Source organism: Dama dama, chromosome 27 (genome assembly GCF_033118175.1).
Source record: "Dama dama isolate Ldn47 chromosome 27, ASM3311817v1, whole genome shotgun sequence".
Classification (NCBI taxonomy): Eukaryota; Metazoa; Chordata; class Mammalia; order Artiodactyla; family Cervidae; genus Dama; species Dama dama.
Genome location: NC_083707.1, coordinates 46,339,161 through 46,365,390, shown reverse-complemented (window position 1 = coordinate 46,365,390; position 26,230 = coordinate 46,339,161). Strand labels below are relative to the sequence as shown.

General features: G+C 40.9%; 1 protein-coding gene across 6 annotated transcripts in view; it reads right to left on the bottom strand.

Annotated features, from left to right (window-relative positions):
* Positions 1-3,273: 3,273 nt before the first annotated feature.
* The window catches only part of ARK2N (arkadia (RNF111) N-terminal like PKA signaling regulator 2N), an 88,778-nt gene continuing 65,821 nt past the window's right edge, over positions 3,274-26,230 (bottom strand). For 3 of the 6 annotated variants that reach the window (XM_061131009.1, XM_061131008.1, XM_061131012.1), the window contains 3 exons: positions 20,923-21,049; positions 11,537-11,709; positions 3,274-4,847 (listed from right to left, as the gene is read on the bottom strand). In XM_061131009.1, coding sequence (XP_060986992.1) covers positions 4,729-4,847; positions 11,537-11,709; positions 20,923-21,049 — 419 coding nt within the window. In that variant the 3' untranslated portion in view covers positions 3,274-4,728. Of the gene's footprint in view, positions 4,848-7,585; positions 9,750-11,318; positions 11,710-20,922; positions 21,050-26,230 lie in introns of those variants that run through there. The other 3 variants (XM_061131011.1, XM_061131013.1, XM_061131010.1) reach the window with 2 other exon arrangements.

The following is a 26,230-nucleotide window of genomic DNA, read 5'->3' as shown; positions in this document are numbered from 1 at the left end:
GTGCTGTCTCCTTCTTAAGGCAGAGTACAAAGGGCAATAACCTATCCTCATCTCAGAGAGCTAGGACGCGGGACACCCCGAAGCCTCTGTGGCAGTCTCCACACCTGAGTCCTTTTCTGCATCTCCACGCAGTGGATGCAATAACCCACGAACCTCTCTTCCTTTCTCACTCACATGCTGAGTACCCCCATATTCTAACTAAATCATGAAGAATCAACCTCATAAGCTGACTTCTTTATTCTGACTTCTCCTCCCTGTTGTTCCCACCACCTGAGACAGCCTTGTTCATGTAACTGTTCAATTCCTGCAGAAGCTTCCTCATCCAAGTTCCCACTTCCAATTCCCCATTTCACTGCTAGGAAGAGCTGCTTCCTCCTCCTTCATATAATACTTTAGGGTTCCCATCATTTGAGGTACACCCCCATTGCGTTACATTTAGACGTTCATTTTCTGCCTCAAAATGCAGGCTTTTTGAGGGTAATACACATTCTATTGGTGGAGATCAACAGCCAGAGCATCTGAGATGCTAGTGAGGCATTCGGCTCATGGCTCCCAACTCCAGTCTCCAGCACTCACCCGCTTCCCCGCCAGTTGCACTTTGCACTTCCTCCACTGAGCTGTGCTTTCCTTCTCACCTCCATGTTTTGCCAGAGCTTTGGGACAGCATCCACCCACACCCTCCACCTTCTATCTCCCCTGACCTCACAGACTTCCTAACATCCTGCAAATTTAGCTCACCAACACCGTCTACAGGAGCTCTTCCTCCATTTGTTCACTCCATCCCAAAGCTGACTCGGGGAGCCTTCTTGTTTCCACTGCATTGAGCTCTGTCTTAGCGCTTATCAGGCTTTGTGACAATGGTTGGTTACACCAGACAAAGTTACCTGAGGGTGAGGACTGACTTCCAGTCCACCTTTGTGTCCCTGCGGTCTGGCCCAGTGCCTAGAACATAACAAGTACTTAGTATTTGCTGCACCAGTGAAATCTGCATGGTACAGAAGCAGCGAATTGGCAGCCCGCAGGCTAAATCAGGCCTGCAGGCAAGTTTTATTTGGCCCACAAAGACCCTGGCTGAGCTAGGTCAAATAGGATTGATTCAGGTTACAGGGCTGGTGAGACTGATGACACAAAACTGGCCTCTATTCTCTTCAGACTGTCTAGCCAACCAGAGCGATGTACTCAGGCAATACACCAGACCAAGGATGAGCATGACCACAGCTCCTTTAGGTATCTATCCTCTGTCCCTTGCAGAGACGCACCTGGAGTTCAGAGATTTCAGCAGCCTACAGGATGAGGGGCGGTCCCACCCTCACTGCAGTGGTAGGCCTGCAAGTATACTCCCTTCACAGATGAAGAAGTTGAGATCCAGAAAGGTGGCTGACCCCGGGAGGTCACACAGCTTGTTAGCAGTTATGGCAGACCTTGGGACATTCTAATTTTCACCACCCCATGCCAGTTATCACATACCCAAACTGCTGATTGCTTTCTTTGAAGCATTTCACTTCTGAAAAGATGTTCCAAGAGTTTAACTTTGCGGCTATGAGATTTGTGAGCAGCCTAAAGACAAGTTTAATTTGGTCTACATGCTTCCTGGCTCAGTCAGCCGAACGGCGTTGATTGGTGCAGAGCTGGCAAGATTGCTGCCATCAACTTGGCCCAGGATTCATTTACTCCTTAAGACAATCCCATAAGGCGAGTACTCCCATCCGCACTTTAAATGAGTTAGGAACTTGAGGCACAGACAGGTTAGGTGAATGCAAGACTGACTCAGTCACAGTCTATACTAGTTTGGTTCTATCAGTTGTTAATATAATGACACATTTCAGTCACAGGTGACCTACACCCTAGCCCTGGCGTACCCTTCCCACCATCCTGGTCACTCCCCAGGATCTGCAGTCCAGCAGTGATAGGGTTAATCCGACACCTGCCACAGGAACTTGAGTCCTGCTTTCAGCGCTGGTTCTGACTGGTTGATGCCTTGATGCCGGTGCTGAAGATTTCGCATATTTTACCGCTGAGTGCAAGGTTTGCATTTTTAATGGTATACAGCTTTATGTCACAACAAACGAATGTACGCTGCCAAGAGCCCAAAGAGCTAATCAGCAGAATTCAGTCCTCTACTTTGGGAAGTGGAAAATTACTAACTAGATGAAACCGGGTAACTGGATAACCCAGCACTACATAAAACTAAGGTCCTAAGGGTGTTTTCTGCCTCAGCATCCGAGGGACACCACAAACTCTCAGCAGTGACAGCGACTCTCAGGATCTGGAAACCAAGCGAGGCGGTGGCAGTTGCAGCAGAATCTCACAGAGGGCAGGGGCAGGTCTGGCGAGAAACTGCCCCCACTCTGACCCCATGTGACTCACTGCCCAAAGGATGCAGTGAGGGCCGCTGTAGTGGGATGTCAGCTGTCAGAAACTGGTCTCTCGCGCTGGCTGTAAGCTTTCTGGGCAAAAACCTGGGGCAGATCTCAAGAGCTCACAGGTAATGGTCCTGACCTTGCCTTGAGGGCAAGCACTTACATTTCAGTGGGGAATGGTTGGTTTCTTGCTGAATTATCTTCACCCTCAGCAAGCCGCCTCTCTCTCCATGGAGGGTAGATCCCCAGCTGAACTTGCATCTCAGGTTCAGGGCAGGTCACACCCCATAAGAAAGTTGGTCATGCCCATGCCCGCCTTCAATTACTGTCACATTTAACCATTTGAGAAAACAAATTGTTTTCCAACGTAGTTGTACCTTTTTTATATTCCCACCAGCAATCTATGAGGTTTCTGATTTCTCTACTTCCTTACCAACAGCTGCTGCTATTTGACTTTTTGACTTTAGTGGTCCTAGTAGGTGTGAAGTGATATCTCACTGTGGATTGGATTTGCAGTACCTGGATAACTAAAGATGCTAAGCCTCTTTTCACGCGTTATTGACCAACTGTATCTCTTCCTGGGAGATATGTCTACGGGTTTTTTAAATTGGGATTTTTGTCTTTTATTATTGACTTGGAACAGTTTTTATATAGTCTAGATTCAAGACCCTTATCAGATACAAGATTTAGAAGTATTTTTTGCCAATTCCACCGGTTGTCATTTCACTTTCCTGATGTTGTCCTTTGAAGCACAAACTTGGTTTTGCTAAAGCCCGAATTATCAAATCGCTTTTGTTGCTTATGATGATACATCCAAAAGGTGTTGCGGGCATCTAAAAGGAATCAGCTTCAGATCTTACTCATTTCCATTAATATCATCTGCAATGTCATAAAGAACTTTTATTCCTTCTACTTGAGACAGAAAACAATCTTTAATTTTATTATGAAATATTTAAGATATACATAAAGGTGCAAATAATAACATACATCTGTGTCCCCACTACCCAGCTTAAGAAATTCTGCCAATAAACTTGAAATCCCTGTGTCCCCTCCCTACCTCCCATATCCAGAGGTATCCATTACTCTGAATTTGGTGTTTACTATTCTCATGCATTTCTTTATAGTCCTACTATGTGTGCATCAGTATTTTACCAAAATGTGGTGTTACTCTGTCTTTTTTAACTTCATATAAATGGCACCATGTAGTACATATTCTGCAACTTGCTTCCCCCGCCCCCACTTCACAGTGTTGAGGTTTATCCATGTTAATATAACTAATTTAAGTGTATAAATATTGCTCTAGTTCATTAATTTTCACAGTGTCTAAATGTTCTATAAATACAATGTTTACCTATTCTATAGATGAACATCCATGTTGAAATAGCCAAAAACTAGGAAAAACTAAACACTAAACACTAACACTAAACATCTCTGAGCACATAAACCAGTTCCTTTAGAACCATGGCTTTCCATGTCTTCTTACTGCAATCCACAGTAACAATAAATATATTATATCTTGACCCTAGGTACACATACATATATTTGTATGTAGATGTTTATCAGTATATAACAGAAGTCTTGTGTAACAATATTGTCTCCTGTTATTTCTGTGTTGTTAATACCTCCTTAAATAAACAAAAGATGGTTTACAGACACTGAACCGACTTCATGACTTCTCTACCTAGGTTACTACCACAGTTTAAGAGTTGCTCAAGGGTATTATCCCAGATAGTGTAACTGCTGGGTCTTGGGTATCTTAGCCAGCTTGGGCTGCTGCAACAGAACACTATAGAGAGTGGGTAGCTTGAACAAAAGACCTTTTTTCTCACAGTTCTGGAGGCTGCAAATCCAAGATCAGGGTGCTGGCGAGGTCAGGCCTGGCTAAGAGTCCTCTTCTTGGCTTGCAGACAGCGGCCTTTGTACTGTGTCTTACATGTACGGCTGAGGTCACCTCCTCTTCTAATAAGATCATGGATTCATCACACCATGGGGGCTCTGCCCTCATGATCTCATATAAATTTAATTATCTGTCAAGGGTCTTACCTCCAAATAACCTCACATTGGGTAGGAGAGCTTCACCATATGCAAGGGAGGGAAGAGAGACCCAGTCAGTCAGTCTGCAGCTTGAGGTATACACATATTCAGCTTTTTTTACTAGACAACTTCACTGTTTTCCAAAATAGCTGTAGCAAATTAAGCTCAAACAAGCCAACAAGTGAGCTGCCACTGTCCTGCCTCCTTATTGGATTTAACTATAATCCTAACTGCTTCTTCCTATGTGGGGTGGTGTCCTGTAATATGTATGCATTTCCATAATTAGCAGTGAACCTGAGCATGTTTTCTGTGTTTATTGACCATCTGTATTTTCCTATTCCATAAACTGTGAGATAGGGAATCTGTTGGCAGAAGGAAGTTCCATGGCCATCCTGAGCTGGGGCTGAGAGGCATACGCAGGTGTGTAGTTCTGACGTTTAAATCTATGACCACCTGCCCGAGAAAAAAGGCAATCAATCAAACATTACCTTCTTGGGAAAGACTTCTTCCAATTCAGTTCAGGCCAGAACAAAGAAGAATCAGCAGCAATAAGAATGAAGGAAAAATAAGATGGAGAAAAGAGGTTTTTGTTTTTCTTAAAGTTAGAAAGTCCTAATATGGACCACAGGGAAAAAAAATCTACTCTTGCTAAGTCAAGCTTTGTAAATCTGGATATATTATTCTGCTGTTCGCAGTCTTCCAATCTGCAAAATGAGGATAACAATCTACACCACTTCTTAATCCCACGCGGAAATTTTGAAATACATATTCTTTTAAAACTTCGAAAATAAAGAGTTAATAGAAATTCAAGGTTTGTGAGTATTAGTTATCCAATGCCTTCAAAAAACTTGTGAGAGGACAGAACTGTAAAACAGCCTTTTGGAATGAGCCATTCTCCTGTATTACTGCCTGAAAAGCGATGGCTCGGCAGAACAATGAATTATCCCCTAAAATAACACAGCCCTATCTTTCATTCTAAGAAAAGAAATTTTAGAAATGCTTCATTTTAAGGCATAGACATCAAATCCCTTAGCAGTCAGATAGTCTTTCTGGGGTCTCCTACATGCTGGTTCAGGCTTTGTAAATATCAGTCCCTCTGCCCTCTGGTTCTGATATCCCTTGTATTGCAGATGCAGATCCATCCTAAAGTCAGACTTGCCTGCTTTAGACACAAGGCCAAGTGTCAGGGCTCAACTGTCCACAACATTTCACCTTCCCATTCTTACAACAGAGCAATCACGGAAAGGAAACACAATGACTCCTCTGAGGTGTCAATTATCAAAACACAAAGGAAATAACTGGTACCAGATAGGTTCCTTTGCCAAAGAATAAGAAGTCAGATCAACAGAATTTACAACCAAGAGATGTACCCCACCTGTAAGCCAGGACCTATGAGCAGATCGAACCAGCCGCTGCCGCCACCTCCTTTCCGAGGGTTGACTTCACTGCCAGCACTCGCTCTCATCCTTGACTCACATCCACCTACCAAATGAGATCTCAGGGCTTGGCAGAAAGGAAACAAGTGGTGAAGCCTCGCTACACAAAGGGATCCCTGCCTAAAGCCATCTCCACCTCGAAGGCATGCTACCCACAAAGTAGCACAATGGCAGCTGAATTGAGCCAATAGTGTCACAACATTGGCTGAGCTACTGGACGCTCTTTCCACATCTCGATGATGTTCACGATAATCAAAAGCATCTTTTTCTGAGCCCACTGCTCCTTCCAGTATCTGCCACTCCCTTCTTCTGTTCCAGGCAGATTCTCCCAGTCAAAGCTCCACTGTATAGTCCAGGAACTTCTCTAATTTTGTAAACCAGTGCTCTCACACACAGAGTCAAGGAAGTAAAGAAAATCATACCCACCAGTAACCTAGGAGAATCACTCAGCAATACTGCTAAAACAAAAGCTAAAAGAAATTCACCATATTACTTCAGTTGCAAAATTGAAGCTGAACAGATATTTCATAAAGATTTATGTAATTTTTCTCTGTTAAGAGTAAAGTTATAAATAGCTGTCATCTACTGTGAAAAACATACAAGTAAGGGAAGGCTCCCGAGTGGCTCGGATGGTTAAGAATCTGCCTGGAATGCAGGTGGATCCATCCAGGTTTGATCCCTGGATTGGGAAGATCCCCTGGAGAAGGAAGTGGCAACTCACTCCAGTATTCTTGCCTGGAGAATCCCATGGACAGAGGAGTATGGCAGGCTACAGTCCACGGGGTCGCAAAGAGTTGGACACAACTGAGCGACTAACACTTTTACTTTCAAGAGAAGGTAAGGCCAAAAGCCAGTGTAACATAGAAAGAGGAAGTCAGAATGAGATTAATTACTAGCCACTGATTATCTTACTTACTCATGCCTTTACTTACTATTCCTCAAAAGCAGCTTCCAAGGGCAAAAGGGTTCAGAAGCAAGACTCTTAAGTAAAAAAATTTCCTCTAGAGCCCAAGAAAAGAAGTTTCTCATAGGTACTAACATGTCTAGGTCTCAGACACAAGGTAGTATAAAAGAACCATTTTCAAAAACTAAAAACATCTCCTGATAACAGATCTCTTTCCGGTGCAAGCAGAACAAGAATTCGATGAACATGAAGAGACCCAGGAGTGAATATTTAAACAAACACAGGCCTTACTCTCTCTGGCTCCTCATTCTCCTGGATGCAGAGTTACAAAAGTAACAAAACTAACACAGCAGTCCTATCATTTTGATAACCAAATTAAAAACCTGAAAACAGAACCAAATTAGGAGGGAAATTCTTTAGGCTATTTTTGAAACATCCTATATTTGCTTGAACCACAAGCAAAGTGCACGCAGTCACGGCATCTTACCCTGGCACGTTGAACTCTGGGAAGTAACTGTCAGCTGACTTTTGTTCCCAGGAGCAAAGGGGTCAAGCACTAGGGAGCCTTTAGTTGACTTTGAAATCTCACTGGTTCAAACTGGAACGGGAAGTGGGGGCTACAGGAAAGCTAGTACAAAACTATTTTTATCTAGATCTAATACACCAAAGGCCACTTGCAAAACATTCTAGGAGTAGGATACAGCTGTTGCTTGGAAAAAAATCAGGCAACTTAAACAGTTAAGATCTGATAACAAAATATAATTCACTCTCACATCCAAAAGCTAACTTGGGAGCTGCTCCAGGCACCATCTAATTAACTGAAGCAGACAGGAAAAAAAAATCCTCAGAAATTATCTTTGTTTAAATACATTCTATTTTATTTTGTCTTAAAATAGTTTAACCTTTATGCTACAGACTTATTTCAAAAAACAGAAAATCTTATCTTGCACCAAAAAATATATATATAACACTCTGTTTTATTTTTTTTCTCCAAAGACCATTAAATACTAAATGGAAACAAAAACTAAATAATGAACGTAAAGAAGAACCAAATTCTATTTTAAAAACTAGAGTTGCACATTTTAAAACATTAATTCTAAGCAATGATTTGTCGTCACTGCATCAAGTCCACGCTCCAGCAACAGCAGATCTGTTAACCACCAAGTGCATTGGTTCCTAGCCATACAATGGCTAACATTTCACTTTCACGGTAAGAGGAGCAAAAGGCTTTAAAGACCTTTGTACTCTTTAAAAAAACAAAAAAACAACATAAAGTTATTTCCTAGTTATCCAGTGATTTTTTTTTTTTAAGATCACTACCCTTTAAAACTTGTTAAAAGAATAAGAAGTACGTAGTGTTTTAAATAAAATGAAAAATACAACAGCATTGGACTAAAATACGTGATTATTTTAAACAAACAGTGCACAATCTGAGGAAGTTTGGTTAGGGCGCAATCATTTTTATATATACATGGAAGTCGCATCATACACATACTGAAAAACAGGGATTGGGGGAACTCTTTGCCTTTAAAAAAAAAAAACAACTTTAAACTCAAAGACAAAATTGTGCCCCCAGCTTTTTCAAGAACCTTGTGATACAGTATATATAAAAAGCAGGCAACAAATTCGTTTTTAAATTACCTATGGTGCTAATTTGCTAAAAGTAACAGTGAACAATTGACTAAATTAGCAAATTAGATGGTTCATATTCACAACTGGTAATAATGAAAGCAGAGTTTATGGGATGCTCAGTTGCTATGAATAATGGAGTCCATTCAGTTTGGCCCCTTCCATCAAAATGAAGCAAGCAGCAATTACATCTCGCAGGGCAGTCATGGTGATGCAATAGCTAAGTTACCACTCTGTGGTTTCAAATTGAGGGAAGGGGGGCACTTAGCCATTTTGGTGCCATAAACCAATCTGTGACCAAAGTGTACCATTTTACCAGAGATATTACTTTGAAGAGACTGTGAAGTATAAAGTGTTTATGCTACCAAATGCAAAACTGGTTAGAAAAGATCCCCTTTAAAGAAATTTTAAATGTCAGAATATTTACCCCAGAATTTATCATTAATAGCTTGCCAGAAACCACATCCCTACTCTCCTGGACCTGGCAATGAAAGAAGAGTTGAAACACAGTCTCTCTATAGTTAGTTAGTAGGTGGAAAAGTCTCAAACTAGTAGCGAGAAAAGCTGACTATTTCCACCATCCCTTCCCCTCCCTGCTTTCTGCATCTTACATTTTTGTTCTGGTGCACTAAGCCAGGTAGTAAGGGTGGTGGAAAAGGGACAGGTAAGGACAAACTTTAACCCAATACAAAAGCAAAAAGCCAGAAAAGAGCTTGGTTAAAACTCCACTCTCTGTTCCCAACCCACAGTACATACAACAAACTGAAAGAATTCTCATTAAAGGATGACTGTGAGGGACTAAAGAAAATATGTCCTGGGAAATCACCTGCTATATGGAAGTGAACAAAACAAAACATACTGCTAACGCAAGAACAGGTAATGCAAAAATGTTCTTTAAAATGGGGCTCTGGGGAATTACCTGGAAGTCCAGTGGTTAGGACTCTGCACTTTCACTGCTGAGGGCGTGGGTTTGATCCCTGTTTGGGGAACTAAGATCCCACAAGCTACCAGGTGTGGCAAACAATTAAATTAAAAATGAAATAAAATGGGGCTCTGCCCTGATACTGGGGGAAAAATAAGCTGCAAAAACTTCAAGTCATATAACTCACTCTATTCTTTCCCCAATGATATTCCTGGAAAATACAGACCAGAAATTGTACATTTCTGCTTTGTCTAGCATTTTAATTCAAGTCAAAAACAATGTGTAACAGTAAAATTCAATAAATTAAACCTAAAGTAAAATGTGAAGGTCCAAGGATACACCAGTAGTGAATCTGCAGAAGGTCCTATTTTGCTCTGGCCTCTGGGTCTTTGGTTTTTGCCTAGAATTGTGGCCATGCATGAGGGGCTAAAACTGGAGGTTCACGATCTCTTCAAAAGCTTGATCTATTAAAAGTAGATACACAGGAAAATAAAAAGTTGATGAACAACAGAGGCCAGATCAAATGAGATGTTATCAGAGGAGAACACATGCTTAAATATACTCCCATAGAAGGATATACAGATGAACTAAAACAGCAGGAAGAAGGGTGAAGGAATAAACGAGTCTTTACAAAACACAGAAGAACAGGCCAGGCAGGTGGAGCCAGGCAGACTCTGACTCATGTGCATGTGGGGGTGTCTTGCTCAACACAGCAGCCCCGCAGCACCACCCCACACAGTGCCTCCTGCAGAACAGGCACTTGGTAAACATGTGTCCGCTGAATGGAAACTGAATGTGGTAGTTCTCATGCTCTCATGATAAGGAGGAGCCACCAAGACATTTGGGAAGGGAGGCAAAGGGCTATAGCCACACTGGATGGTGAAAATGGAAACCCAAAAAAAAGCAAACAAAAACTGTGGAGAAACACAAAGTGAGGTCTTCTACGCCAATGTTACTTCACTGTTCCCTGCGCACAGTACATAGTGTTCTAACTCTAGGTATTGCTTGTAAAATAATTCACTAGTAACTACAACGTTATAGGAAAAAAAGGTAGTAACTAATGCCATGAAACTCCAACACTGGCATTTCCTGAATTCCCTGAAGCTCCTACTACCCCTTATAATTCCTGTTAGATACTGCAAAATCTACAGTGCCATTAATGTGCTTTGTATCTGATTTTCTATGATACATTCTGATCTTTCCACTTTTACAAGGTAGAGGAGAAAAATACCCAAATACAGCATCAGGTCAACTTCAGCTCAAGCACTGAACAGTTGTTATGCATCCTTTTTGGAGAGACTAGCTATGGAAAAAGGCATTGTCCTCTCAGATTTACAAGTGCCCATAGCCTTAGAAGTCACACAGCTTTCCTATTACCAGCTATACACTTAGGCACAGTCTGCCCAAGCAATAGGCTCTGCTTCTCCCACTGAACAAACCAGGGGGGGAAAGGGTCTCTCAACACTCTCTTCAGATGCTCAAGCCTCATGGTGGGTATCTATCTGAAATGCCTCTGCCCCACAAGGAGATATTTTCCAAAGGGTTATGAATTATTGCAACAAGGAGATCAACTAAGTCACTTTAGCAGTATTTATAAACACAAAGAGGGCATGTTAATTATTTGGGTTGTGGGAAGTCAGCCAGGAGCAAAGTCAGGAAAGGCGGCAGAAGACTTAAGCTAAAAGAAAAAGTTAACTTCTGTCTTCTATTTTTAAGGACAGGTTTTCAATATACATGCCCTACTAGGTGCCAGTAACGACCTGACTAACATGTGTGCAAATGCCCTAAGATAGGAGTGCCAATGGGTGGGCTGACAGTGGTCAAGTCTACATATTAATTTTATTACACAGAAAAATAAATACAAGACTCAAAAACTGAAATCCATTTTACCTGGTAATTAAAATACCATTCTAAAAGGAGGGCAGAGTTTCCTAAGACTGAAAGTCACCAAGTAAAATGAAGTTATCTAATAAACGTCATCATTCTCATATTCCTACTGAGGGAAACAAGAAAAGAAATTCTTTTCTCTGTGATAAGTTATTTTCCTAAGTGACTTCTTTTAATTTAAAAAAAAAGGAGGGGGAAGGAGAGCAATTTTCCATGAGTTTTTGATTATACAAATGCCACAAACAGCTTCTGAGGCTGAAGCTATGACAATGAACTTCCATGTCACAAAGAGGAGGAGGAGGAGGAAGTAGAAGGGAACAGTGCAGAGGAAACACAGTGACATTGTATTACAGTAGGTATTTACGTCTGCTATCCTCATCCAATGTAAGGTCAACAACTTCTGCAGGTGAAGCCCAAGTCTGCTGAGGAGTCACAGCAGTCCATGACTGTGTTTGCCGGGCGCTAACATACTGTGTGCTGGAGCCATGCTTCCATGAAGAAACACTCTGAATCACACCTCCTCGAGGATGAACACACCTGCAATCGAGGCGAAGAGCAAAAGCATGGTTAATCCTACCAGAGAAAAAACCGAAGGCAATATGGCTTCAGTTGTATTAATATTTTTCCTAAGATAAGCTTACTACACAAGTTCATAAAACCCACAACCAATATCCTTCCCCCTTTTCCTTCTTCCCTCTACGTCTGTCTGTCAGTCAGTCTCCCTGCCTCTCTCAGTGTAGTCTAAGAAATGCCAAAAGCCTTGTCTCAGTCACAAGCTCCTGAGTTATGTCTAGATCTATTACTGATAACGGACAAGATGTTTCTCTGAATTCATTTAGTCTCTGGGATCTTCAGGATAGGGCAGAATATAAATCCCAAGCAAAATTAAGATGCCCAATTAGTCTGAGCAAATGAAACAATAAGAAATATAGGTGAAATCTGTTCTTAAAATAAGTTCCATGCCATATTTGTTAATACCACTTTCAAAAACAGCTAACAGTAATACCCCTTTTACAGATTAGATTTCTAAATGTCTACATAAGTACTAGGTCATGAGTTAGAGAGGATTCCCTAGTGGCTCCTGCCAATGCAGGAGACATGGGTTTGATCCCAGAGTTGGAAAGATCCCCTAGAGAAGGAAATGGCAACCTACTCCAGTATTCTTGCCTGGGAAACCCCAGGGACAGAGTAGCCTGACAGGCTATAGTCCATGGGGTCACAAAGAGTTAGATACAACTTAGCGACTAAACAACAACAACATGAATCAAAGATCAATTTTCCTCATCTTGAAGGTGACAACAGAAAAATCTGGCTAGTTCATCACACTTATTCTTTAGTTCAGTGAAAATAACAAGGCTTAAGTACTTAGCTTAGATTCTTTAAAAGTGTTCTGTAAGAGTGAAAGAACTGCCAAGCTGACATATCTCAAAGTTCACCGACTGGGAGAGAATTGTTTCAGAAATACCTCCAGATTGAACTGCACATTTCAGTCAAATGATAGAACCATGAACCTCCCTCCAGGATGAGCCACGGAGTAAGTTTTGATTCAAACGAGAGGAAAGCAAGCAGCACAAGCTATCACTGCTCCTTATGCTGTCACATCTCAATTTTAAGACCTGTCACTATGCAACACATGTGAGAAGTGGCAAGTGGCATGATTCTAATCACACAAACTACTACAGTGGATCGCAAGCAGCTGTTCTGACAACCTGTATACAATGAGTGATGCTTAGTCATCTCAGAACTCCAATTTCGATTCCATGCCACCTGCACCTCTAGGTTCAAAAGAAACAGAGTAACAATAGACAAAGTTTATTATAAGAAATTCATGGTGGCTAAGAGGTTCCCAGGTCTGCAGTCAGTAAGCTGGAAGCCCAGGAGAGACAAGGGTGTAGTTTCATCTGAGTCTGAAGGCTTAGTAGCAGGAGAACTGATGATGTTTCAGTTTGAATTTGGCCTTCTCAGGTGGCTCAGTGGTAAAGAATGTGCCTGCCAATGTAGGACACACAGGAGACATGGGTTCACTCTCTGGTTGGGTTAAGACCCCCTGGACAAGGAAATAGCAACCCATTCCAGTATCCTTGCCAGGAGAATCCCACGGACACAGGAGACTGGTGGGTCATAGTTCATGAGGTCGCAGAGTGGGACATGACTGAGAGACTGAGCACGCATGCACAGACGAAGTTTAGCTATAGAACCGCCCCTGAGGATCCTTAAGATCACGGAAAGAGGCCCAGCTCCTGCAAAGTCCAGCCTGAAAAGGACTCCCTTCCCAAGAGAGGTGCCAAAAAACAGATCCCTTGGGGCCAGAGTAGGGATAGAATGTGGACTTGTTATAGTTATCGGAGGGCCATCAGCTTCCCAGAAATGAGTCAAGCAGCTACTAACCCAGAGGCCACCATATTTTCAAAGAGTAGCTAGTGAAAAGCATTAAAATAAGATACACGAAAACCCAAAGTCTAATCCAAATCTGTCCACTCTTTAAATACACTGAGATTAAATGATCAAGTCATAGAAGAAAGTCAGTCAAAGGAGTCCATTCAACATTTTCAAGAAATGGTTTTGATGACAGATGACAACAGAATACCAAAATTATTAAGCAGTTTCTCCACATTTGACACACCCAACAGACCCATGAAGTAGATGTGGAAGCTATTATCTATACTCTGACAGGGAAACTGAGGAAACTGAGGATTAAAGAGATTACATGACTTGTTCACGGTCACACTGTTCGAAAGTGTAGGCAAGAGAACTTCAGGCCAAGTCTGATTTCTGGTCCAATGCTTTCCACAACATAATGTTGTCACTTAACAAAGGTGTGGGGAAAAAAAACAAACAAACAAAGGTGTGTATTAAGCTGGGTAAGGCAAAACACAAAAGAGTCAGCAGGGTGCAAAGACAGACCCAGACCAACAATTTAAAAATATAAAGTTCTTCAACAGTTCAAATGCTCATTTATACAAGCACTAATTGAAGTAAAAGCTGGTTGGAAACTTAGAAAAATCAGGGAATGAAAAGCTACCCAAAAAAGTCAATGTAATCTCTGACAGAACTGCAAGAAATAATTCTGAAATAAAAGCAGTATTTACTCCCAACTATTACTTTGCACTGCTCCTAAAGTAATCATACCATGTAACATCAGGACATCAAGGAGTGGCTTTAAAAAGGACCTAATCCAATCTTCCCATTTTATAGAAGAGAAAACCAAGACCAAAAGACAACTTCCCAAGGTCTTAAGAAAGTAAAGCATGGAACCAGAACAAAATTAGGTCTCCTCTGGGGAGTTTATTTCCAACTAAATAACCATGTCTTTCCCAGACTGCACCTGAAGTATTATACACTATGTTTTATCTTAAGACGAACTGCTTAGCCCCTAGGAATAATACAACAAAAAGCAAAGCAGATTCTAGAAAGTGTCTAGAGTAGGAGAGAGGTTTAGAGAGGATATTTATTAATGAGGAAAGGTTGAAGGAGACATAATAAGGAGATAAGGCATTTCTTCAGCTATATAAACTAAACCACTTCTGTAGTTACGTCATAAATAGATCCAGTTATTGGAAAACAAATTGGGCTACTTTAAGCAAGAGAAAATTTACTGGAAGTCACCTTTACTTGAGCACCTCAAAGAACCATCACTTCATGGCAAACAGAAGGGAAAAAAGTGGAAGCAGTGACAGATTTTATTTTATTTGGCTCCAAAATCACGGCAGACAGAGACTACAGCCATGGAATTAAAAGACGCTTGTTTCTTGGAAGGAAAGCAATGACAAACCTAGATAGCATATTAAAAAGTAGAGACATCAGTGTGCCGACCAAGGTGTGTCTAGTCAAAGCTATGGTTTCTCCAGGAGTCATGAATGGATGTAAGAGTTGGACCAGAAAGAAGCCTGAGCACTGAAGAACTGATGCTTCCAAATCATGGTGCTGGTGAAGTCTCAATCAAACAAGTCAATCCTAAAGGAAATCAACCCTGAATTCATTGGAAGGGCTGAAGCTGAAGCTCCAACACTTTGGTCACCTGATGTAAAGAGCCAACCCACTGGAAAAGACCCTGATGCAGGGAAAGATTGAAGGCAAAAGGAAAAGAGGGTGGTGGAAGATGAGATAGTTGGATAGCATCACTGACTCAATGGACATGAATCTGAGCAAACTCTGGGAGGTAGTGAAGGACAGGGGAAACTGGTGTGCTGCAGTCCATGGGGTTGCAAACAGTTGGAAACAACTTAGTTACTGAACAATAACAACAACCAATCCTCTTACTCTGCTTCTCTTCAAAATTTTAGATTCTCTGGAGAACGTGATGATCCTTTCTTTGGTCAAACACTTCCCTGTCTCCTATTAACTGCAACTGAAGGGCAGCCGCCAAAGAAGGGAGAATCACCATGGAAGGCAGCTCCTCCATGTACACAATCTTGAGAGCATAGTAAGAACCATGAATCGTTTTCTAGAAGGCAAGTTTTGAATGGTCATTACTACACAAAACAGAATAATCTGCCTTTTAAACATTTAAGTAATTGCTGAGGCATCTGTCAGGAATGTTAATAAGATTCTGAATATAGGCAAACTATCCTGTTAGAAGTCAGGATAGCAGTTATGGGGACAAGGTGGGGGACAGGGGAAGGTATAATGAATAAGTGGCACAGGGGGACTTCTGTTTCTTGTTCTGAGTGCTGGTTACTTGGGTATGGGTACAAAAGCTAGAATGCAAACGTATAGCTTTTCTCTGTGTCTTAAAAGCCAACAAAACATGCAAAAAATTTTTTATGATTTAAGACCTCAACCACTTTAAATAAAATGGTAGCTAGGAGATGGATGAGGATAGAACAAGACTTTTAACACATGTTTTTAAGTACGGGGGGAAAAGGTCAAGCTCTATTTTGTAAGATGGCACATTACAGAATAAGTTAGATAAAAAGGAAAAAAAATTTCAGGAAGACATGGGACTACAACAACTGTTACCCCACAGAGATGCCCTATAAAGGAGGATGTGAGGGACCTCCCTGGTGGTCCAGAGGCTGGGACTCCACCCTCCAAATGCAGGGGGCCCAGGTTTGATCCCCGGTCAGGGAACTAGATCCTGCATGCAGGAACTAAGATCTGGTGCAGTCAAATAAATAAATAATAAAAATACATTTTTTAAAAAAGAAGGATGTGAGAAGCTCAAAAGTTTGGAAGGTTAACTAACATAAAACAGCTCCATGTATTAGAACATATCCTTTTTCTATTATGAAAGATATGGGGTGGGAATATACTCATCTGTTTTACAATCAGTCCAATCAGATTCTAGTGCAGACACAAGCTTTTTCCTCACAAAGCATTTAATCTGCATATGACTGACAACACGTCTACAAAACGAGCCACATTTTGAGTCTTATAGCCAAGAAAAACTGCTTAGGCCTCACTTCCATTTCCCCCACCAATCCACTATTTATAAATAGTAAGTTCTGATAGAATAATTTCCTGCTCTTCATACACTAAAACCAAGAAAGGAGAGACTTTGGAGTAGAAAGGAAGAGAAACACAGGAAGAGGGCAGGCTCTGATGATGATCAGCTGTTGATACAGTTAACTTACTATTCTAAGAAAACAACATTAAAAATTAATCATTTTTTGCTCTCATTTACAGATCCTGAAGGTGACCTCTTAGATAACATTCCTACTTATTTTTCTGAACTGAAGGTGGAGTGAATCCTTGTAGCTTCAGGGAAATGCTCACCCACCCCCTTGCTTTCTTAGGGTTAATGTTAGCAAGTGGTTCTAGGATACAATCAGTCTTAAATGCAAAAGCCTTCCCACACTAATTCTTCTGCTGACGGGTCAATCAACATTAACCAATGACCACAGGGCCATGTTTGTGAAAGGAGGTAAGAGTCTGATTATTCATAAAAGCTTCAGAGAACAAGTACTGAAAGAACTGTTTCAACACAGTTCCATAACATAAAGACCCATGCTACATGCATTCATCACCCTAGGGGAATTACCAATGAGGCTGGTAGAAAGAAAGAAGGAAAAAGGACAAAGGATAAAGAAAAATATTGGCAAGAGAGGGTCATAACTTAAAACTTATGGCAAAATTAAGTGGGTGCAGAAGAACCAGAGATTTTAGAGAAGTTCCCATCTCACTAGCGAACAGCATCTTACAAAACTGGACTGTCCAAAAATAACACCTAGAAATGACATGTAGACAATGACAAGAGTTCATCACGGCAATCCAAGGCAGCCATAAAAGATGCATTCAAGTTAAGAAAGCATGCTTTCTAGCCTATAACTAGAAGAAACACAGAAGCTAAGTGACTATGTCAAAATCTAAAATGAAAGAGCAGGGAAAGACATTAGCATGCAAGAAAAGAAAAATGACTGTTTATTGAAAAAATTTTAAAAAAGGCACATCATAACCAGAATTACTGAGGGCAAAGGTCAATAAAACAGAATGTTTCTAATATGGAAAAATGGTATCCGATGCAAGTCAGAACTACAGCCCCAAAGAGAACAACTCAAGAACGAAGTCTGAGTTTTGTTTTTTTTTAAAAGCTCTCAGAAAGCCCACAAGGTAGAATACCAAAAGGAAAAACAAGAAAAGGACAACTAAATCCAAACAAAACATCTATGCATGCAAAAAATCAAATTAGAACACAAAGATGTGGATCAAAACCTAAAACCTTCTTCCAAGCGATAACCCTGCCAGAAGCCCATCAATACTTCATAACTGCAACCCTAGACCTGTAAAAGAAACAAATTCCAGATGAGATACAGCCAGCTAAAGGGGCAATTTCGAAGCAACCAATAAGAAAGCCTCTTACCCCCCCACCCCCCAACCTGCTTCTCAGCTTTTTAACCTCAATGTTTGAAAGGCTTCTTCTAAATAAAACTGCTGGAAAATTTTTGAGAAAGGCACAACAGTCAGTGAGATTCTACTCATTCCCAGACCAAGGGCCAAATAAGAGACCCCCTCATAATGATAAAAGAGTCCATTCAAAACACTCCAGCAGGGTTTGTCAACTCTACCTAGCTTCCACTGCATGGACAGTTATTAACCAACACTGAGATTTTAAGATAAAGCTGTTACTGCTAAGATATGATTCAAACTAAAAGATCAGAATTTAAAAAACAAAAACACATCTTTGTATTTCAGAGCCTCGTAAGAAAAAGCCCTCAAAAGTAATGCTATAGCATGTTATTTAAAATGTACCCAAAGTCATTTGACTTAGTGAAGACTGAAATAAGTATGTTTGCTCATAGAATAAAATGACAATCTGAATAACAAGTTCAGAGAAGGGTCTACTAAAGATAATCTTTTAGTATGTGTGTGTACTAAAGGTGAGAGAAACTTAGAATTTAAATCTACAAGTTTTAACATAAATAATATAATTTCAACTCCAGATAACAAAAACATTGGTAGGAAAAGAAGCTGAAGATTTCATTATGAAAGGAAAGTTAAACAAAGAATCTGAAAAGAAGGCTGTGTATGTTCAGTCACTTCAGTCAAGTCCAACTCTGCGACCCTATGGACTGTAGCCCACCAGACTCCAGGATTCTCCAGGCAAGAAATACTGAGCAGGTTGCCACGCCCTCCTCCACGAGACCTTCCTGACCCAGGGATTGAACCCGTGTCTCTTGCATTGCAAGCAGAGTATTTACCGCTGAGCCAATGGGGGAAGTCCCTGAAAAGAAGAGTAGCATCTGTAACATTTCTAGGCACAAAGAAAAGAAGGGAGAATTGGCAGGAGTTAATAGGGAACTGGACCAAGTGATATGTCTCAGAATGAGCAAGAATTTAAACAGACAACACAGGTAATGACCTAGTCTTTCCTACTTAAGTAGGAACACATGAGTAACAAGAATTAAAATTTGAAAAGTAAGTCAAGAGGAAGTTTGGTAACTGGATAATGTGCTCCTGGCACAACAGAAGATAATTAACCTACATCAATCTATCAGTCAATAGGCAGAATAAGTTTTATAGTACAGAGTCAGAAATGGAAAATACTATCATATTCTAGAAAGATCTTGACATGGGGCTTAAAAGTCTAATAACGCCTTTATAATTATACAGTGCTGAAAAAAAATAATGACAAATGTGTGCTGAAGGAAGAAATCTGGAGTTCTCTCTTCTTCATCTGATGAATAAGTCAGCTAGAAGAAAATATGTGAGAAAATGAAAGAGAACATAATAGGAAAAAGTTTTTTATTAAGGAAGAGAAGAAAGAATGAGGTAAAGGAAAGGTTAAAGAATGAAAGTTCTTTCCCACCAGAACAGGGGAACATAACCATTTAGAAAGACAAGAAAAATGGAAGCAGCTATGCAGACACACTTATGGGATAAATACAAGATAGAAGGTAAAGTGTTCTGATAGAGAATTAGCCACTTATGGGGAGATGGCTTGTGAAATTACGACTTAACTCTACACCCTTAAAGCCCCAATTGTTTAACTAAAAAGTCCTTTCAGAAAGTAAAATCAGTTCTCATTAGAAAAAGGATTCCTCAATTTATGTGCATGTGTATTTTGCCCCCACTTCTCCACTCTTAAATGCACCTTTTAAATAAGCCAACAGAAGAAGTAAGTGCTGGTGAATGTTTTATTATCTTGCTAACCAAAGATTAAAATCAGATCTAAAAATAAGGCAAGATACTATCTTATATACCTACTTGAGGAAATCACAAAATTGTAATTCTTGTGGAACAAGAGAAAAATTGTTCACTACAAAGAATACAGATTTTTCCAAAGACAAGATTTTGTTTTATATGTGTGTGTTAAATGTTCCTCACGTATATCTCTGACAGGGCTGCAACTAATTCTTAGGACCATATCTTAAAGGAAGAGTCAGTAAATTTTTTCTGCAAAGAGCTAGACAGTAAATATCTTTGGCTCTGTGGACCCTAAGATGTCTGAAGAAACTTCGCAATTCTGCCCCTGGAGTATAAAATAGACAGTATGTAAGTAAATAAGCATGGTCTGTTCTAACAAAACTTTATTTATGGATAAATAAATTGTATGTGAATTTCATTTAATTTTCTCATGTCAAACCATGTCTTGATTTTTTCCTCCCAACCATTTGAAAATGCAGAAACAATTCTCAGCTTGAGGTCCATATAAAAAGATGCATCAGGCCAGATTTGGCCCATGGGCTACAGTTTGCTCACTCTTAATGACAAACTTCACAAAATTATTTTTACACTGCTGCTGCTGCTGCTAAGTCACTTCAGTCGTGTCCGACTCTGTGCTACTACTGCACACTAATTCAATGTCTTACAGCTTTTTTAATTCCTGAGAAATAAGATACCCTAAATCACATGAACATCACCAGAAATAAACTGTTAGGAACTGACTAAAGTAACTTGTAACTTTTCATGAAAGATAAGTGCTCTAAGAAGGTGCTCTAAGAAGAAGTGTGATGTCAAATGCAGATTTTCCAATTATTTGTTCGCGATATATTTCAAGATAAACTGAAAGTCAAGAAAATATGGGTGAGAAGGGGGGAAGTATGGCGATACTTAAGCCATAACAGAAAAATCCATTAAGACATCTAGCCATTTGCTAAAAATAAGAGAAAAACATTAGTTCTGGTTCACATACATGTGTGGCCAAGATGTTTCTGATATAAGACAATCTGCAATACATTCTGAAGCCCACCAAGTGTCCATAGTAAAAATTTATTTCTTAAACTACAGGAAGCTGAGAAATAGCTCCCAACATTCACGCCAGCCACGCCATGGCATGCCATACCATTTTCTTCTCTCCAATTAATTTCCTACCTTGCATGTTCCTGAACCCCCACAATCTCCACTTCACTATCTGAAGAGGCAATATTAATTTCTTCATTGAGTGGTGCATTGCCAGCAGATGTTTTCTCACTTGCTAGGAATCCTGGATCCAAATGACCTGAGAGAGAAAGGGGAGAAAAAACTAAGCACTATATTTTGATTCCTTAAAACAGCAGGAACATCGCATTGATGGATTTCTCCTCTCAGTTTAATCACTGAAACAGAGTGCCCTTATAAAAGCTTGCCTCCATGAAACTGTTACCTATGTCAAATTAAAAAAACTAAACAATACAGACTGATTGTTAACAGAATGTTCAAACAACACAGAAGTACATAAGAGTAAGAACTCCAATTCTCTTGCTTTCTACTGCCATTCCTTAGGAGAAAAAAATTCTAGAGTACTCGGACAAGTTTGTGTATACAAATGTAGGTCTATATAAACTGCCATAATATTCTATTTTGTGATGCTTTTTGCATTAAATTCTACTCTGCTTTTAAATGACCTGTGGGTAGGAGGTTTGTCTCCACTCAGGTCAAAGGGGTTCTCCACTGCTTATCAATTTAATGTAACAAAATTCTAAACCAGGCAAGCTCAAAGGCACAAATGGAGTAAATAAAAGAACTATTAATATCATAGTTACACTGGGAAACCTTACAAAAGATTTAATAATTTTCTCTCGATTTTAAACAATTTTAACAATTTTCTCTCCAGGAATCCAGATTTGACAAAATCAAACCCAAGGGAATTAATTCCCTGGCAGTTCAGTGGTTAGGACTCTGCACTATCACTGATGATGGTGCAGGTTTGATCTATGGGGGGGGGGGGAATGGACCCAAAACAGCATCTAAAAGGGAAGACTAGAAGCAAATAGCAATTTTTACCCTGAGAAACTGAAACATATAACCTGTACGTTGCTGACACCCCTCATTAGACAAACACCACCACACAATGCTTCACCCTGGAAAGTACTGGGGCCTGTAAGGACTTTCTCACAAAGATCTTCACAAAGCATCTATTCCATGGTGCAATAAAATGCATTTTCCAACACTAAACATGAGTTTAACAGAACTGACTCTCAAAACAGGTTAATGGCATAGCACCAAAGTACACAGCTGTTTAAACAATTCTAAAAAGAGTTAAAATTCAGAGGGATTCCTCGGCGCTCCTCCAGTGAGACAGGACTTCACACTCCCAATGCAGGGGTTACAGGTTCAATACCTAGTTGGGAGAACTATGATCCTGCATGTCACAGTCAAAAAAAAAAAACAGAGAGAGACAAAGAGTTAAAAACCTATTTATTCAGCTATTGAATAAGTTCTGACTTAGGATGAATTTCAGAATATCTAGGAGTAAACATGGAAGAAATAGCATTGCAAGGAGTATAAATTTTTGTTTACTCTTTACAGATGTATTTTTATTTAAATATATTGTAATCTGATACAAAATTATTTCTCCCTATTTAAAAAAAAATCCCAACAACTGCTGTTGCTGTTCTGGCACTAAGTCCCGTCTGACTCTGAGACCTCATGGGCTGCAGCACACCAGGCTCCTTTGTCCTTAACTATCTCCCAGAGTTTGCTCAAACTCATGTCCATTGGGTTGATGATGCTATCTAACCATCTCATCCTTTGCTGCCCTCTTCTTTTGCTTTCAATCTTTCCCACCATCAGGGTTGCCTCGCTGGTTTCCCACCAGTGAGTTGCCTCTGCACATCAGATGGCCAAAGAACTGGAGCCTCACCATCAGTCCTTCCAATGAATATTCAGAGTTGATTTCCTTTAGGACTGACTCAACTCCTTGCAGCTGAAGGGACTCTCAAGTCTTCTCCAGCACCGTATTTTGAAAGCATCAATTCTTCGGTGCTCAGCCTTCTTTATGGTCCAACTCTCACATCCATACATGACTTACTGGAAAAACCATAGCTTTGACTAGACAGATCTTTGTTGGCAAAATAATGTCTCTGCTTTTTAACATGCTGTCTAGGTTTGTCATAGTTTCCTTCCAAGGGGCAAGTAGCTTTAAACTTCACAGCTGCAGTCACTGAACAGTGGCTTCGGAGCCCAAGAAAATAAAATTTGTCACTACGTCCACTTTTTCCCTTTCCATTTGCCATGAAATGATGGGACTGGATGCCATGAACTTAGCCTTTTTTTTTTTTTTTTTCCATGTTGAGTTTTTGGCTAGCTTTTTCACTATCCTCTTTCATCCTCATCAAGAGGATCTTTAGGTCAACTAAACCAATATAAATAAGATTTTATATACACAACTCTCTCTTCCCTTCTCACCTTACTCATATCTATGCTTCAAGGTCAAGACAAACCTTGTACTTTCATACTCCTGCAAACTTGTAGTGTAATCCTTTTTTAAAAATTTGGACAGTCCCACAAGTTAAAAAGACTTATAATTTATATACCCTCTGACCTTATAACCTCACCTCTGAGAATTTAGCCTTACAGAAAATAAAAATTTATACTTTAAATAAGCAGAGTCATGATGTCAAATGATACTCACCAGATTGCTATGTAGAAACTTGGGGAAAACACACAGAGTTAACATATAACACTAAAAATATGTATGTGCTGGTTAAAAGCTATGAAAAGTAAGGGAATTTGAATATGATTGTGGGTCTTTTTTTACAATTCTTTAATATTATTTTTACTTTTTTTCTTCAATTGAAACTGATGCATAAATGAGAAAACAGAAGATTAAAGTCTTCTAGACACAACCGGTGACTGAAATTGTGTTACAGTCTGCACAGGCTTGTTAGCGGGCTTCCCAGGTGGTGCTAGTGGTAAAGAATCCGCCCCGCCAATGCAGGAGATGGGATAGACACAGGTTCGATCCCTGGGTCAGAAAGATCCCCTGGAAGAGGAAATGGCACCCCACTCTAGTGTTCTTGCCGGGAGAAATCCAAGGACAGAGGAGCCTGACGGGCTACAATCCACGGGGTTACAAAGAATTGGACACAACTGAGTGTCTGAACACACAGCACACGGGCTTGTTACCCTGCTGTATTTAAGAACAGATAGGATTCTGTGTGGTATGGGCAGTGATGTTGAACTCTACAAGCATGCAAAGGTGACAGCCACCAGACAGACCCAGTTTTGTGAAATCTAGAGCAGTTGCTTAAGTGGAATTTGGTTAAGCCTGGATTTGGTAAACCGAGATTCTTGCTCTGACCCCACTACTTCGTTTGTGGTGAAGTCTTTTGTCTCATTTCTACTTCAATGCTGCAGTTAGACTGCTGTCACACAGTTCCACCTGCACTGCTCAGGAGGAGTACAAATTGACAGGCTCCCTTTTCTCCAAACCTTCAGCTTTTCCATAGTCAATATTTCAATCAGACTTGCTGTGCGCAGCTCTAACAGTATACTTCACCTATTTATTTCTAAAGTAAATATTTACTTATGACATGCTATGCACTGTGCTTGGGCTTCCCAGGGGGCTCAGTGGTTAGGAATCCGCTTGCCAAGCAGAAGACCTGGGTTCGACCCCTGTGTCAGGAAGATCCCTGGAGAAGGAAATGCCAACCCACGCCACTATTATTGCTTGGAAAATCCCATGAACAGAGAAGCCTGGAGGGCTACAGTCCATGGGGGTCACAAAAGAGTTGGACATGACTAAGCGAATGAACAACAGCAAATGCGCTGTGCTCAGTGCTAGGACTACTACAGGGAACAAACAAGGGAGGCATGGTTTCCACCCTCAAGAAGCTTACAATATATTCAAGGATACCAAAAACCAGTCCATTGGCATTATGGCTGGAAAACTAGGCTGAGAGGGAGGCAAAGAATGCTCTACACGCACAGAGAAAAGGACCTTTTCCTAGACTGGGGAACAATCAAGGACACTGAGCGCGCAGGGAAGAGTGGGCACAGGTGAAACAAAGTGGCGCAAGGAACCCTGTGTAGCCCTTTAGGGTGAAAATCACCCTTTGGGGTGAGATCTGGGGTGACGCTGGTCAAAAAAAAAGTAATCAGAAATGAGCTGGTAAAGTCAGCAGAGGTCAGATCATGGGTAAGGAGTCTGGACCTGACCTTGAAAAGTAGGAAACCAATGAAGGATTTCAGCAGAGGAGTGACATGATCGGATTTTGAATTTAAAATTTTTTCAAGTATGGAAATGGAACCAGTAGTGGGACAAGAAATACTAGAAGCAAGGAAACCAGTTAGACTGCTATAGTTTCCAGGGTGAGAAATGACTATGGATGAACCAGGAAAGAAACAAACGGAGGAACAGTCTGTATTTCTATAAGAACAAACAGCGAGTAACCTTGGAAATCAGGCGAAGGGAAAACTGATGCCAAGGTTTCTGATGTAGGTCACTGGTGGCATTCAGGCGCCAGTGGACATGTGAGGGTGGCTGCTTGGGGCATGATGATGACATGCTTCTGAGATGCTCAACAAGCAGTTGAAGGTACTACTGTTCTAAAGCTCAGGTCAGCAGTCTAGAGAGGAAATAATAGGTAAGTCCTCCCAACAGTGGGGAAGGTAAAGTTCATCCAGAGGAATGAAGGGGGCCTAAAACAGAACCCTGACAAACACCAATAACTAAGGGGTGGGTGTAGGAAGAGGCACTCACCAAAGTCAAGCAAGAGACAGAAAGAAAACCTGAAGACAGGAAGCCAGGGCACCATAAGGAGCATTTCTCGGCAGAAGTGCCTACAATGCCTGACAGAGAGGCATGCTAAGAGGAGGGCCTAAGTGCAGCCCACTAGAACAGGTGATAAGATGATCATACACAACCCTGGCCGGGGAACCTCAGAGGAATGACAGGACTACAGCAGTCGCAGTGAAGCAGGCTGAAGAAGAGCAGACGTGGAGGAGGGGCACACACGTCTGAAGGCGTCTGGCTCTGGGGGAGACGGCAACAGATGGCTCTAAGAGGGACATGGGCTTGACGGAGCGGGATGTGTATGTGCATACACTTATTTTTACCGGCCATATCCAGAAAACAGGCAGAGAGCAAACAGCTTTGATGGCAGAAAGCTGAGGTAGTCTTGATCTGTAAAGAATGCAGAGGGCCATCTGCAGAGCCTGACAGGTGTGAGTAGGATAGCAGAGTCAGTTTAGAAAAGTGAGCTAGCCACCGTGAAGAAAGAATGCTGCCTAAGGAAAGGAGGACAGTGCTGGGCAGTACTGAGAGCCGAGGTGAGGCTGCAAATCAGGAAGTTAATATGACCCTCAACTTTGCAACTATCTGACTTTCTCCAGCATGAATAAAGGCTCTAAAGTGTGCATCCAGGGATCAGACTTGGCCAGCTGAGTACAAGAAAGTCAACTAAATAAGGAGCTGAGG